This window comes from Haliotis rubra, unplaced genomic scaffold (assembly GCF_003918875.1).
Source record: "Haliotis rubra isolate DU_JTF1 unplaced genomic scaffold, ASM391887v1 Scf353, whole genome shotgun sequence".
In the NCBI taxonomy this organism is placed as follows: domain Eukaryota; kingdom Metazoa; phylum Mollusca; class Gastropoda; order Lepetellida; family Haliotidae; genus Haliotis; species Haliotis rubra.
Window position 1 is genome coordinate 855,056 of NW_025767028.1, and position 15,936 is coordinate 870,991.

At 42.4% G+C, this 15,936-nt stretch overlaps 1 protein-coding gene across 2 annotated transcripts; it reads left to right on the forward strand.

Moving 5' to 3' along the window:
• The first annotated feature begins 1,449 nt into the window (after nt 1-1,449).
• LOC124285141 (techylectin-5A-like) lies at nt 1,450-14,853 on the forward strand. Of its 2 annotated transcripts, none has more exons than XM_046721305.1 (9): nt 1,450-1,536; nt 2,077-2,128; nt 2,379-2,455; nt 9,001-9,072; nt 10,700-10,928; nt 11,318-11,460; nt 12,707-12,803; nt 13,645-13,815; nt 14,573-14,853. In XM_046721305.1, exons 1-9 carry the CDS (start codon nt 1,507-1,509, stop codon nt 14,809-14,811), a joined length of 1,110 nt encoding a protein of 369 aa, XP_046577261.1. In that variant the 5' UTR covers nt 1,450-1,506; the 3' UTR covers nt 14,812-14,853. The 2 variants fall into 2 exon arrangements, with proteins under 2 accessions (XP_046577261.1, XP_046577260.1); XM_046721304.1 differs by having other exon boundaries at nt 1,451-1,536; nt 11,315-11,460.
• Nucleotides 14,854-15,936: the final 1,083 nt, after the last annotated feature.

The following is a 15,936-nucleotide window of genomic DNA, read 5'->3' on the forward strand; positions in this document are numbered from 1 at the left end:
AATGAGCCGATATGCCTCAAACTGAAAAGGGTTGTTGACGTCAGGCGTCAGACGTAGATTTCACGGTGCATGCATGAATGACGCGCTTTTATATAAATCGTTGATTTTGTGACAGAAAAGTGATGTAGGGAACACTGTAAGGATAATGTGGATCGCACTAAGGAACGAGGGAGACGTGAGCATGTGTAGTGACGGCACGAGGGTGAGTTAGCCTTCGAATCATTATTTTACAAAATTTATGTTGCGTGTGAAAACGGCTTGAGTGCATATTCCAGGCCAATTTCCATTAGCCCAAAATTTCTACGTTACCTCATTTCATTACCCTAACCTCTTGAAATAATCCTAATAAATAGAATGCATTGACCGAACCACCGGACGTGTACCTACTATATTGCATTAGGACCCCAACCCTAAACTCTAAACCCTAGCCCTAGCCCTAGCCCTAGCCCTAGCCCTAATCCCTTGAATTAATCCTAATAAATAGAATGCACTGACCGAACCACCGGACATGTACCTACTATAATGCATTAGGACCCCAACTCTAAACCCTAAACCCTAGCCCTAGCCCTAGCCCTAGCCCTAATCCCTTGAATTAATCCTAATAAATAGAATGCATTGACCGAACCGGCACAAACACGACTGACGTATCTAGTGTAATGCATTATTACCGCTTCGAAAAATAAAATACTAATAAAACACTTTTCTGTGTAATGGTGCAAATTACTGAATGACAAAAATATATATGTAAATTTAAAAAAATACAAAATACAAAATACACAAAACATAACACCTCAGCAGCCCGTAATACAAATAAATATGGACGTATTAGTGAAAAAAAGAAAAATACTTCAAACTGGTGCTTGCAACTTGGCCCGTATGCAACTACTGGAAACTCTCAACATCGTTGGGCTTATGCAATGACATAGCTCGTAGAGATGAAACACCAGTGAGCGGAGCTTATGCGCACTCGCTGAGCCAGACAACCGTGTTGCCATGCCGGCGTCATAGGGCATTGTTTCGAGAACGTGCTTTCGAACAAAATCACATTCCATTACGTAAAAGGGTATTATGACGTATTTTTAAAGTTTGTGGTGCTGTATTCTAAAGGTAGGCCAACAATGCTTTAGTTATGTCAAGGCATGTCAACTTGTACATCAACAATGCTTTAGTTATGTCAAGGCATGTCAACTTGTAAATCAACAATGCTTTTGTTACGTCAAGGCATGTCAACTTGTACATCAACAATGCTTTAGTTACGTCAGGGCATGTCAACTTGTATATCAAAAGGTATAGTCGAGACAATCCTAGAAGCATAATAAAAGAACTCAAGCCGTAAGTTTCTCAAAGGACCTCTGCAATTGCCTTCCGTTGCCTTAACGCCTATCCACACATACAAAACGGTGGCATGGGCATTAAACACACAGGTGAGGTGCTTTAACGTGACACGTGACAGATGTTCCTTTCCACAACCTTATCTAAGGTCAAGCGTTGTAGAGCAGCACAAGGATGTCTGGAAGCAAGGTGACACTTTTACAGGTATATCGGTTTCTTTTATCTTCTATACAGTATTATGACCATACGTTTAAGCAACCTCTACAAGGACATGCGTGTGAAGTTAAGATTTAATTGGAAGTATACTTGAACAAGGTATATCCCAACTTTCCGGTATATCACAAGTATATATCCTAACTTTCCGGTATATCACAGGTATATATCACAACAAAGATCTGGCGACTTTACTAAAGGCATGTTTTTTCAATTTTCATTGACATATGATAATTTTAGAACACTTTGTTTGTTGTTTGTATATTTATTTCATTATTGTTTTGCTGCTAATCTGTTGTTTCACTAATGACGAAGTTGTTTTATTGTTAATCTGTTGTTTAACTAGGTTGTTTTGTTGTTAATCCGTTGTTTCACTTATGACGAAGTTGTTTTATTGTTAATCTGTTGTTTAACTAGGTTGTTGTGTTGTTAATCCGTTGTTTCACTTGGTGGTTTTGTTGTTAATCTGTTGTTTAACTAGGTTGTTTTGTTGTTAATCTGTTGTTTCACTTGGTTGTTTGACTCCCTCAGGTAACCTTGTCGGTCGTCTTTCACCTTGGAACACTACTGCATGGGTCCTACGGTAGGCAAATGTATCCAGTATCTCCTGTGTATAGATAAGATTAAACATCATCAGGAGGTCGGTAGGGTCAACTATATTGTACCTCTGTCGTGTAGGTTACCAACAATAAAACGCTGTCGTACGTTACACGTCTTCAGAGCACATGTGTAACTGTAAAAGTCTTTTTTATAAAAAATCCCCATTCTCGATTCCGGACCGAAAAGGAGTGGTAAATACACTTTGCTTTCAACTCGAACCTCTGATCTTACAGGTCTGAGGTGCTTGGAGTGCCAAGAAGTTTACAAGCCAGATGACTGCGCCTTGTCTGGTGCCTGTGGTCAAGATGAGGTACTGAGTGAGGTAGTGAGGTTGTGAGTGAGTGTGATTGAGTGAGTGAGTGATTGAGTAAGTGAGTGGGTGACGGAGGGAAGGAGGGAGGCCATAGGCTATGTCAGATGCAGGCGAGAAATGGAAGGAAAAACAATATGCAATCAGCCAGCTCTCCTATCACTTTGGTGATTTCTGAATTGAAATACAAATAACCTAGACATCGGTTTTTGTGGAACTATTTTTTTATATCAGTACATAACACAACATCATTAGCTTTTTATCAAATAATAGCGAAACATACCAATATTTGTATACAATATAAAAAACAAGATTTAGTGCCAGCAATAAATGAAGTAGCTCCTCCTAGTGTTCAGCACATTGTCATTGTGGAATTAGGACATGAACATCATGTGTTGGCCAGTTTTGGGGTGTTATTGAGTATTATTGCTAAAATACACGGAATTATCATGAAACGGCCCTCCTATTATCAGAAATTTGCGGACCACTCAACCTTAACGACGGACCACTATCAGCTCATTTGACGTCACAGTGGGTGCGTGGGCTTACGGTTCATTCTACTTTGGCTTTGGACTGGCAGATATTCTTGGGCAAACAAGTCAAGCAACCCGAAAGCCCGCTTTAGCGGTAATACTCAGCTGGTAGCATCTGGAACTGCTCATTTGTGACTTCAATCCGCTTTTAAGTCACAATATGATTTGAATGACGTCGCCACTGCTAACGACCCAACAATACAATTGTGTGCGATGTTTGTATGTATCAATACGCAGTGAATAGTCTTGCAATTGCCGGGAATCGATTACCATTCGATCGTGTTTCTCAACCAATCAGATTAAGGAACACGGTGACTTTTGGTTTACAATGTCTCAAAAGAGGTCCGTGCTCTGTTCTTGAATCCGGGGAACGGTTGGGTAGTCCATTTCTGGGGTTCCCCAGCGGCGTAAAACTTTACTCACTCACTCACACACAACCTGACACTCCTGAATCATGAATTGTACTGGAAACTGGCAGGATGTCGGGGCTTTCAGTGTGGTCTTCCATCTGCATAGCATGGTCATAGAGATAAGGGGCGCAACCAGCCCCAATTACCGAAACCCCTCCATAACATTGTGTACCTACCAACAACACACTCCCTTTAACCACCTAGCAGGGTTAAGTATATTTAAGGAGTTAACTGCTATAAAAGTTTCTCTGCCAGACATACAGTACGGGTAGCGTGTATTGCTGAGACTCCCATTTGGCTTCGTTGTCTCTAGTATGTTCCCGTAAACGTCTAAGCGCTCATTTGCCCGTGATATATTACATATAAATCAATATATAACAAGTTTTATGGATAACAACTTCTTTATTTTCGTGAGTGCGACGTTTCGATACAGATTCTTGTACCGTTGTCAAGCAAGAGTGATACATGAAGTGTAGGAGCTGCATATATATACTGTATATATCAATGAAACAACATAATAGACAAGTGAAACAACATAATTGCCATGATTACAGCAGTAAAGCGATGAAGCCAGTGAGTACAGGAGGATAGTGAGTAATGAAGCCAGAGATGATAGTTTTAATGAGATGGGCTCGGTGGAGAGTGGACGCAATACAGATGGTATTCTGGATCGGTTTGATGAGTGGTTTATAAGCTTGGATGTGAGCTTTCAGAGTTTGTGTTTCGTTTGTTGTTGGCGAATAGGTCAGCATTTGATGATTGGGGTTTGATGCTGGTCAGAGATAATGTTTATGTCGGAATTGCAACAGGTTGATTGATTGGTGATATGGTCGGCCATTCATAGCATTGTTCACAATGCAGTCATTTTGTAAATAATACATTTCGCTGTTGTTGCTGACGGTGGGTTGTCAACAACCTCCTCCATGCCAACGGAAGAAAACAACCCACCGTCAACAACAACAACCCGGAAATGTGTTATTTACAAAATAGACTGTGATTGTGACAATGCTACATAGGTGAAACATCCCGACCCATCAACACCCGAGTCAAAAGAACATCGCACCTCTGTTGCTAATTCCGACACCAAATCAGCTATCTCTGACCACATCAAAGCCAACCCCAATCATCAAATAGAGTGGTCCGACATTACCATTCTCGCCAACAACCAAACGGACTTCACTAAACGCAAGCTCACAGAAGCCATACACATCAAACGCCACAAGCCTACCATCAACCGTGACCAAGGATACTTCATTCCATCTGCTTATGATCCACTCCTCCACCAAGCCCAGTCTATTGTATAAACATCGCATCCATTGTATAAACATCTCATTGTAACTACATCTCTGGCTTCCACTCACTATCCCTTATGTACTCACTGGCTTCATCAGCTTACTGCTTAGCCAATCATGGCAATTATGTTGTTTCCTTTGTCTATTATGTTGTTTCATTGTTATATACAGTATATATATGCAGCTCCTACACTTCATGTATCACTCTTGCTTGACAACGGTACAAGAATCTGTATCGAAACGTCGCACTCACGAAAATAAAGAAGTTGTTATCCATAAAACTTGTTATATATTGTACGTCTCAACTTCTAAAATGCCACTCAAACAAGTTACATATAAATCCTTACTTACAGATGACTCCAAGGATGGTGGATCCAGAACAATATCTGCTCGATTACCAGATAACAGCTCTAGTTTTACTGCAGAAGCAAACGCCATATTAACAGGCTTAAAATTTATTCAAAAATACCCTCAATACAAACAATGTATAATCTATTCAGACTCTCTTTCTTGCCTTCAGGCTATTAGAAATCTTTCTTATAAACATCCACTTTTAATTCAAATTGTTGAGTTATATAATGATCTTGCTACTGGCCAATGCGACATCGTCTTTTTGTTGGTTACCCAGCCACATTGGCATTTCTGGGAACACAATGGCTGATCTTGCTGCCCAGGCAGCAGTCAATAAATCTGTGACACCACTTCTTATTCCATTCTCTGATTACAAAGCTAGCATTAGAACTTACATCCGTGATCTGATGCAGAAGAAGTGGGACACCCAGGTAGGTATCAATAAATTAGATGAAATAAAACCTTATATTGGTTACACCTACTTGGGTTGTCTGTCCAGATTTGACGACGATGTCACATTGGCCATACGCGTTAAACACACAGATATCTGTTGAAAGGTGAAGATCCTTCGTTTTATATCCCTTTTGATGAGAGAATCAGTCAAACATCTCCTGCTAGACTGTGTTGAATTCTCCATCATAAGAGATAAATATTTCAATGTTAAAACTGTTAAGGATCTTTTTAATACTGTTCATTTTCATTTCATTCCTGATTTTTTAAAATAAATTGATTTGATTAATGATTTTTTATAAATATGTTCTGTAGATAGATTTATTTTAATGATATGTAGTTTAGATTAGTAACTTAGATGTTCAGTGGCTGTACCCTCAAAGGGGGTTAAAGTACTGTCAAATGATTGCCCCCCTGAGGGGGTACGTAAGTACCAAAACATTCAAAGTAAATTTAAACCTACTACCATTTTAATCGTAGAATATATGTTCGTTTAATATGTGGCTAGATTATCTAAAACTACTAATAGCTGAAGGGATGGTGTAAATCCAGGTAGCGTCCATGCAGGAAGCAAATGTAATGTAAGTCCCCATGGTCCCTAGTATGGTGATCTACCTTCAGTTGGTGGCAATACATGGCCTGTTATTACCGTGTATTGTCATCTATATTTAAACTGTTTTAAATTTAATTACTAGTTTTAAACTCGAATCTGTGATAATCTAGTTATTTTACTGTCCTTCGTTGACAGTTTTTTTACAATTTACCATTATTTACTAAACTAAACGGCAAAAGAAAGTATAGGTGGAGTTTGATGAGTGGTAAACAAAACACAACAAATCAAATTTGCGAAGCGTGTGTATATCGTGAAAGAAGGGTTAATGATCATTATTAGGCCACAAAATGATTGGAATACAGGTAACACATAACATGTGGGCGCTATTTGAACAATGGTGGGGTCCAACAACTCATTTTTCAGCGATGTCTTAAAAGCCACACATAATTGTCAATCATTGTCCAAGTTTACACAACAAACAGAACATGTCTCAATACCGTGTATGACCCCCACGTGCATCAATACATGCCATGACGCGTCGTCTCATCGATGACGCCAGGCGTCTGATGACGGGTGGTGGGATTCTCTGCCACTCTTCTCTCAGGGCTTCCATCTCATCTGTCGTCACTGGGGGTAGTTGACGATTCCTTAACCGTCTGCCCAGATGGTAACACAGATGCTCTATGGGGTTCATGTCGGGTGAACAGGCAGGCCAAGGGAGAACATGAACATTGTGGCGGTTGAGGAAGTCCTGTGTCAATCTTGTTGTGTGGGGTCTGGCATTGTCATGTTGAAACACTATCCCCTGTGGCTGGTTCCGCAAGAATGGAAGCACAACTGAACAGCATTCAGGTTCCCTTGCACAATGACCAGGTCAGTCTTCTGTTCCCCACAGATGCCTCCCCAGACCATAACACCTCCCCCTCCGAACGGATGGACCTCTCGGATGCATGGTGGAGCTAAACGTTCACCTTTTCGGCGATAAACTCGTTGTCTGCAGTCGTTCTGGAACAACTGGGAACGACTCTCGTCAGAAAACAGTACTTGGCGCCATTCTCGCACTTGCCAGATTCGAACTTGCCTCGCTCATTGTACCCTTCGCCGTCGATGTTGTGCTGTCAGGAACATTCCTCGGAAGGGACGGTAGGCTCTGATTCCTGCAGCACGAAGTCGTCGGAGTACTGTGCGTTGGCTGATGCGATGTCCCAGCGCTGTTGCAGCCGTCGCCGTCGCCGTGTCGAACCTGTTGCGTAAGTGAATTGTTCGAATTCGGCGATCTTCCTGGGGTGTTGTGACACGTGGTCTTCCCGTTCTGGGTCTGTCTACAGTCCTTCCTCCCTGTCGGTAACGTTGCAGCAGCCTGGATACGGTTAACGGCGTGCACTCACTCATTTGCCCGTGAAGACCCTGGATTATTTATACGCCCATTCGTAACGCACGATCTCCTCTGCAGCCTTAGGATGTCCTTTCTCTGACGACTGATGGAGTTTGGGAGATGTCCCGTTCTGGAGTTTAGGATGTCCTGCTCTCTGGCGACCTAATGGAGCATTTAGGATGTCGATAAATTTTGCTCACTCTCGTGAAGAATGGACTCAATGGACGTTTGGAGGATGTCCTGCTATCTGACGACTAATGGAGTTTAGGATGTCTTGACTAATGGAGTTTAGGATGTCCTGCTCTCTGACGACTAATGGAGTTTAGGATGTCCTGCTCTCTGACGACTAATGGAGTTTAGGATGTCCTGCTCTCTCTGACGACTAATGGAGTTTAGGATGTCCTGCTCTCTGACGACTATTGAGTTTAATGGAGTAATGGAGTTTAGGATGTCCTGCTCTCTGACGACTAATGGAGTTTAGGATGTCCTGCTCTCTGACGACTAATGGAGTTTAGGATGTCCTGCTCTCTGACGACTAATGGAGTTTAGGATGTCCTGCTCTCTGACGACTAATGAGATTTAGGATGTCCTGCTCTCTGACGACTAATGGAGTTTAGGATGTCCTGCTCTCTGACGACTAATGGAGTTTAGGATGTCCTGCATCTCTGACGACTAATGGAGTTTAGGATGTCCTGCACTCTGACGACTAATGGAGTTTAGGATGTCCTGCTCTCTGACGACTAATGGAGTTTAGGATGTCCTGCTCTCGACGACGACTAATGGAGACTAATTGTTTAGGATGTCCTGCTCTCTGACGACTAATGGAGTTTAGGATGTCCTGCTCTCTGACGACTAATGGAGTTTAGGATGTCCTGCTCTCTGGCGAGTAATGGAGTTTAGGATGTCCTGCTCTCTGACGACTAATGGAGTTTAGGATGTCCTGCTCTCTGACGACTAATGGAGTTTAGGATGTCCTGCTCTCTGGCGACTAATGGAGTTTAGGATGTCCTGCTCTCGACTACGTGTTTAGGATGGTTCTGCTCTCTGACGACTAATGGAGTTTAGGATGTCCTGCTCTCTGACGACTAATGGAGTTTAGGATGTCCTGCTCTCTGACGACGAGTGCAGTTTAGGATGTCCTTCACTCTGGCGACTAATGGTGTTTAGGATGTCCTGCTCTCTGACGACTAATGGAGTTTAGGATGTCCTGCTCTCTAACAAAATAATTGTCCTCATTTAGTTAATTACTCATGTTGCAATAGTTTTGCCAACCATGATAGATAGGTAATCTTTATTTCCTCCGAAGTCGAAGATACAGCAGGTTGTAGGCTTTGTCTGAACCGCAGTATTTGCTCAAAATATTGTATTCAGCTGGAATCGTGGCAATAAGAGGAAGTGTGTTAAGACTACTGCTAGTACTGTTTACACCATATCAAAATTATATAACATAAGTAGCTGTTGGAAAACACGGGTTCTGAAGTACCTGCAACCAACGATATAGATTTCGTTTCTAAACACTCGATAACAGTCTTGTTCAGTTGGTAGATATTTTCAGTCTTCCTTTTTCTGTCTATATTACAGCTTTGCTTCACTCGGTCTTTCATCAACAACAAAGGAAGGCAGGCCTATAGACTTGGCTGTGAGAGCACTGATGTGAGTTGGATATCGTGAAGTTCCGGGTTAGAAGTGATCTTCAGTAACCCTTGCTTCTCGTAAGAGGCGACTATCGGGATCGGGTGGTCAGGCTCGCTGGCTTGGTTGACACATGTCATCGGTTCTCAATTGCGCAGATCGATTCTCATGATGTTGATAAATGGATTGTCTGGTCCAGACTCGATTATTTACAGACCACCGCCATATAGCTGGAATATTGCTGAGTGTAGGGTAAAACTAAACTCACTCACTCACTCTGATGTTCCAGATATGTATAATATTACGTCACGTAAGTGTGCGACTTGTTTGTTTATTAGGAGATAAACATACTGTGTTCGGAAATCAGAGGTAAATATCGAAATTATAATAGGTTCAAATTTCGTGGGGGTTATAAATAAAATAATCAGACCCATTGCAATTTCGTTAAATACCTCTGATTGTCCAACACGATACGCTTATCTCCATTCTATCATAACCGAGTTATTAAGATTTTTAAACATACTTGCCGTGTTAGAAAACAGAGGCATATAACATGATTATTTACTGAAGTCATGATAGAAGTTTGTTTGTAGTTTAACCCTGCAACTTACAGGCTATATGATCAAATTTGGACCAGACATCACAGGCATCGGCGTACGGGGTTAGTGTTTTATGTTAATGACTGGCTAATGTCTGTCTTTTATACATACAGACACTTGCCTGTTGCAGGTGTGTGATGTGTTAATGACTGGCTAATATCTGACTGTTATACATACAGACACTTGCCTGTAGCAGGTGTGTGATTTGTTAATGACTGGCTTATGTCTGACTTTTATACATACAGACACTTGCCTGTTGCAGGTGTGTGATGTGTTAATGACTGGCTTATGTCTGACTTTTAAACATACAGACACTTGCCTGTTGCAGGTGTGTGATGTGTTAATGACTGGCTTATGTCTGACTTTGTTAATGACACCTGCCTGTTGCAGGTCGTGATGTGTTAATGACTGGCTTATGTCTGACTGTTATACATACAGACACTTGCCTGTTGCAGGTGTGTGATGTGTTAATGACTGGCTTATGTCTGACTGTTATACATACAGACTCTTGCCTGTTGCAGGTGTGTAATGTGTTAATGACTGGCTTATGTCTGACCGTTATACATACAGACACTTGCCTGTTGCAGGTTCGTGATGTGTTAATGACTGGCTTATGTCTGACTTTCATACATACAGACACTTGCCTGTTGCAGGTGTGTGATGTGTTAATGACTGGCTTATGTCTGACTGTTATACATACAGACACTTGCCTGTTGCAGGTGTGTGACTTGTTAATGACTGGCTTATGTCTGACTGTTATACATACAGACACTTGCCTGTTGCAGGTTCGTGATGTGTTAATGACTGGCTTATGTCTGACTGTTATACATACAGACAATTGCCTGTTGCAGGTGTGTGATTTGTTAATGACTGGCTTATGTCTGACTGTTATACATACAGACACTTGCCTGTTGCAGGTATGTGATTTGTTAATGACTGGCTTATGTCTGTCCGTTATACATACAGACACTTGCCTGTTGCAGGTGTGTGACTTGTTAATGACTGGCTTATGTCTGACTTTTATACATACAGACACTTGCCTGTTGCAGGTGTGTGATTTGTTCGCGCGCGCGGTCATTGTGATTGGAAAACGTTCTCCGGGACGAGACCAAACATGTCGGCAGTGTTGTTCCCATGACAACTGCAATGAAAAGCTTTGCGTATCATCAACCCCAACGACCCATACTCCTTCCACAATGCCTCCCATGACTACGTCGTCATCGACGGCAGAAACTGTAACTGTTACAACACCAGCGCCGACGACGTCACTCATCACAGGTACGTTAAGCGTGTTGTTCAGCTTGTTTGTTCTGTTTGTTGATTAACGCCACACTCAGCAATATTCCAGCTATATCTGTAAATAATCCAGTCTGGACCAGACAATCCAGTGATTAACATTATGAGCATCGATGTACGTAATTGGGATACGATGACATGCGTCAACCAAGTCAGCCAGCCTGACCACCGGATCCCGTTAGTCGCCTCTTACGACAAGCATGGGTTACTGAAGATCACTTCTAACTCGGATCTTCAAACGATTTATAGCTGAGATAATACCAATATGACGTTAAAGTGTGGGCCTTGGGCCTTTCGCCATGGATCCTCGTCAGCATCTTCTGTGTACAGTTCCACACATCAGCTTGACAAGCATGGTTATTTTCCAGCAGTCACTTCATCAACTTCCGCCAGAGACTGTCTGTCTTTACTGGAACAAGGCATCACGTCATCAGGAGTGTACTCTGTGAGCCCAGACGGCGGAACTCCCTTCAACGTCTACTGTGACATGACCGGTGATGGAGGAGGTTGGACAGTAAGTGGTGTGGCAACTTTGGAAAGACTTTGGTTTCATGAAAAAAAAAATTAAAAAAAAAAATAAAAAAATGAAATCTTTGGGAAATTTCAGTCTTGAAGCCTAGAAATATCACTTCCTTAATCAAGAGAGAACTCCGAGACTTATCACACTATTTCCGTACTTATGTGTTTACCTAAGCTTCCATACGTCCGCGTTGTCGTTGATGGTGTGGCAGTCATGCAATCCGACCACATCTTTGGGTGACCATGACGGTGTCACCTCTTTCGTCTGAATCACAAACCTCGAAATGAAAACCCGAACATAAAAGACATGTTTTTTGCCAAATCGTGGTACCTCTCTTGAAAACAGAATACGATTCTGTAATAGGAGACTATATCACGATGGGGCGCGGTGGGCGAGCTGTCTAAGGCAACAGGCCACTGATCCAGCGAGCTTGAGGTAATGGGATCGAGCCCCTGTGACCGGGTGTATAAACCTTGGAGTCAACTTTGTGTGCAGACTCTTTCAGTGTTGTCACAACCCCTAGTGTACAGTACACAACTCCTAGTGTACAGTACACAACCCACAAAAGATCCCACGATCCGTTGGTAGATCACTAGATGGTGGCAGCATGACCACGTGCAAATACCTAGTTGCGGGTACAACAACATGCAGTCAACTTGGACAAAGTACTGTGACTAAGTGTCCCAGTCCAACCAGCTGTGAATTGGTACCTTGTAAGGATGGGAAAGCCTCATTAACTCAGTGCACCTAGTGGCTGCACGTGTTGTATGATCCCCAGTATATTGAAACTGATAATACGATTTGCCGTTTGAAAGTGACATCCAATGATTGAGCGAAAAACAAATCGCTTTTGAGCAACTGAGCTGGATATTGGCGCTATACATTTATTACCATAATTATGATAATCTGTCTGTGAATCAAATACTAAACGTTGAGCTTATTCTGCGCCGCAAAGGCAGCTGTCACAAACCCACGCAAAGCCAAGGTAATTTATTTTTCCTGATGAAATTCTGGACCATATTTTTCAAGTCAGAGTAGGTAACTGTTCCGAACATCAATCTTGTCACCGGTGAGTTTGTCTGGAGATGTCCCCACACGTCTGCCCTTAAACTGTTTCTGAGTTTACATTGTTGTTTTTACTACACAGGAAATAAAAAATATTTATTAGCTACATCGCTGACATTTCTCTCAGCGTTCAGTATATTTTCACGACATAGTCAGCTGTTACATAATGTTTCAGCTGGTTCAAAGACGAGTGAACGAGACAGTCGGATTTGACAAGAACTGGGCTGAGTATAAGAATGGCTTTGGTTCACTGGATGGGAACTTTTGGCTGGGTAGGTAACATTGTGTGTGTGGTATTGCTGGGTAGGTAACATTGTGTGTGTGGTATTGGATGGTAGGTAACATTGTGTGTGTGGTATTGGATGGTAGGTAACATTGTGTGTGTGGTATTGCTGGGTAGGTAACATTGTGTGTGTGGTATTGGATGGTAGGTAACATTGTGTGTGTGGTATTGGATGGTAGGTAACATTGTGTGTGTGGTATTGCTGGGTAGGTAACATTGTGTGTGTGGTATTGCTGGGTAGGTAACATTGTGTGTGTGGTATTGGATGGTAGGTAACATTGTGTGTGTGGTATTGGATGGTAGGTAACATTGTGTGTGTGGTATTGGATGGTAGGTAACATTGTGTGTGTGGTATTGCTGGGTAGGTAACATTGTGTGTGTGGTATTGCTGGGTAGGTAACATTGTGTGTGTGGTATTGGAAGTGAGGTCACCCCTCTGTCAACAGTTGTGGAGTTTGTAATATTCTTACGGCCCTAACATCATACCAAGGTCGTTGGTTATAAGAAACTGGTTATTAATTATAGTGCGGGATTGAATGGGGGTGGTGATGTGGAAATGTGGCACCCATCCCAGTTTCCCCACCTTGAGATGATGCGAGGATGCGCCCACCGTTTCCCCACCTTGAGATGATGCGAGGATGCGCCCACCGTTTCACGGGCAGCATGGATCTTCACGATAGAAGCATGTTGATGAGGCACACTGCGTCGTGGAGTCACTTTTTATGGCAGACATTGTTTATGGCCCTGATAAGAGTTTGTCACTTGTATTTACACGGTGTTGTATTTGTAGCTGGAGTGGTGAAGAACATGACGTGGTTCCCTCTGTCCAGGTACCGATCTCCTCCATCGCTTCACTGTGCAGGCAGGACGAAACTACACCCTGAGGTTTGAGCTGACGGTCACTAACGGTAGTGCTTATCACGCATTCTACAATAGCTTCAGCGTTGCTGGGGAGGCGGACAAGTACAGAGTCAGCTTCATGGGCTACAGTGGAAATGCAGGTAAAATCAAGTCATGGTACTTCAGCGGCTAGAGTGAAAATACAGGTAGCTCAAAGTACCTGAAACCCTACAGATAAAATACAGGTAGTTCTGTTGACTTCACGTACTACAGTGAAACTACAGGTAGTTCTGTTTACTTCACGTACTACAGTGAAAATACAGGTAGTTCTGTTTACTTCACGTTCTACAGTGAAAATACTGGTAGTTCTGTTTACTTCACGTTCTACAGTGAAAATACAGGTAGTTCTGTTTACTTCACGTTCTACAGTCAAAATACAGGTAGATCTGTTTACTTCACGTACTACAGTCAAAATACAGGTAGTTCTGTTTACTTCACGTACTACAGTGAAAATACAGGTAGATCTGTTTACTTCACGTACTGCAGTCAAAATACAGGTAGTTCTGTTTACTTCACGTACTACAGTGAAAATACAGGTAGATCTGTTTACTTCACGTACTACAGTCAAAATACAGGTAGGTCAATGTGCTTTACGCACTACAGTGAAAATGCAGGTATGTACGTTGACTTCAGAGGGCATAGTGGACAGTTGCAGGTGATAGACAACGGATGTTGTGAACGATTTGATCTGTCTGATAATTTGCATTCCAATCTATGAAACTTTAACATTTGACATTTCAGATGGACAGACTTCAATCACATATATACTGTAGGTATATATCCTTTTGTCTCACATATATACTGTAGGAATATCCTTTTGTCTCACATATATACTGTAGGTATATATCCTTTTTTAAGGGGACAGTTTCGGTAACCATAACGGTTTGCAATTCTCTACGTACGACTCCGACAACGACAAGTCCTTACGGAACTGTGCCCAAATGTACAAGGGAGGATGGTGGTATCACAAATGCTACGACGTCAACATCAACGGCTTGTACGGCAATCAGGGAGACAGAGGGATGGTGTGGTATGCAATCACGGGGTGGTACAACACCGTCACAGCTACTACCATGTCTATACGACCACAGCTGTAAGTGTAGCTCTTGACAGGGTTTCAATAAACAAAATGTACGATATGTGTATATAGTGTTTGTGTTGTACGAGGTGAAATGGTGGATATACGCGTATGTACAGTGCGTGTCTGGTAGATGCGAGCATGTGCAGAAAGGGGGTACTCCTTGTTTGGGGAGGGAATGGGGACAGGGCTCGTGTAAGGGTGGGATAAGGCTGGGCAAGGTATATGTGGCGAGGGGCAGGGCTCGTGTAAGAGGGTGCAGACCGCAGAGTGTGTGTAAGGCAGTGCAGGGAAGGGGTCAGGACATGCTTGTATGGAAAAGGAATGGGGTTGTGTTTGGGAAAGGGCAGATATTGTGTATGGGTGGGTTGTCATGTGGAAACTCCGAGCATACTAGTTCTTGGTTTATCCCATTAACGGCTGTTGTTTGGATGAATACCAACAAGTGCTCTATCTTAACATTTTTTAGTATCAGGTGGTCGGGAGGTTTCAGGGCGGGTATCAACAATTACCCTATCTTAACGTATTTTAGAATCAAGTGAAAGTATATCGAACAATTGACCTTCCGCTCTCCAGACGGACAGTGTACCCATTACACCACTGAGGCGGTTCCACTAAGACTTACCAGGGGGTGACAGTCTACCCATTACACCACTGAGGCGGTTCCACTAGGACTCTCCATGGGAACAGTGTACCCATTACACCACTGAGGCGGTTCCACTAAGTCTTATCAGGGGTGACAGTCTACCCATTACACCACTTGGGCGGTCCCACTAAAACTCCACAGTTCAGATACCCACATGCGCACATACGCTGACGACAACCACAAGTCAAAGGAAGCTGAATCGGAGTGATACAAAAAATTTATTGTTCTATATATTTTAAAATATATCCTGGGTTCAAATCATATATACAAAATCTAGGATCTATTGACTATTGAAATGTAGATGTACAGTGAAATATCACAGGTTATACATATTATATACGGGTCTCACGAAGTACACATAGTGGACACAGGATAAGGCCAAATGTTTCATTCAAATTGTGTGTGTGCGTGCGTGCGTGCGTGTGTATTGCTGGACAGAAGAACGTATACATTTGGTTTGACCCAATCATTATAACCTTCTCGATAAAGACTGAACAT

What these genes read in the sequence shown, in the direction of transcription:
- LOC124285141 (XM_046721304.1), top strand. Translation starts at nt 1,507, where the DNA reads ATGTCTGGAAGCAAGGTGACACTTTTACAG. An exon ending in GTGCCTGTGGTCAAGATGAG is followed by an intron (nt 2,456 to 9,000) that starts GTACTGAGTGAG and finishes TCTATATTACAG; the next exon opens with CTTTGCTTCACTCGGTCTTT. An exon ending in TTGGCTGTGAGAGCACTGAT is followed by an intron (nt 9,073 to 10,699) that starts GTGAGTTGGATA and finishes TGCCTGTTGCAG; the next exon opens with GTGTGTGATTTGTTCGCGCG.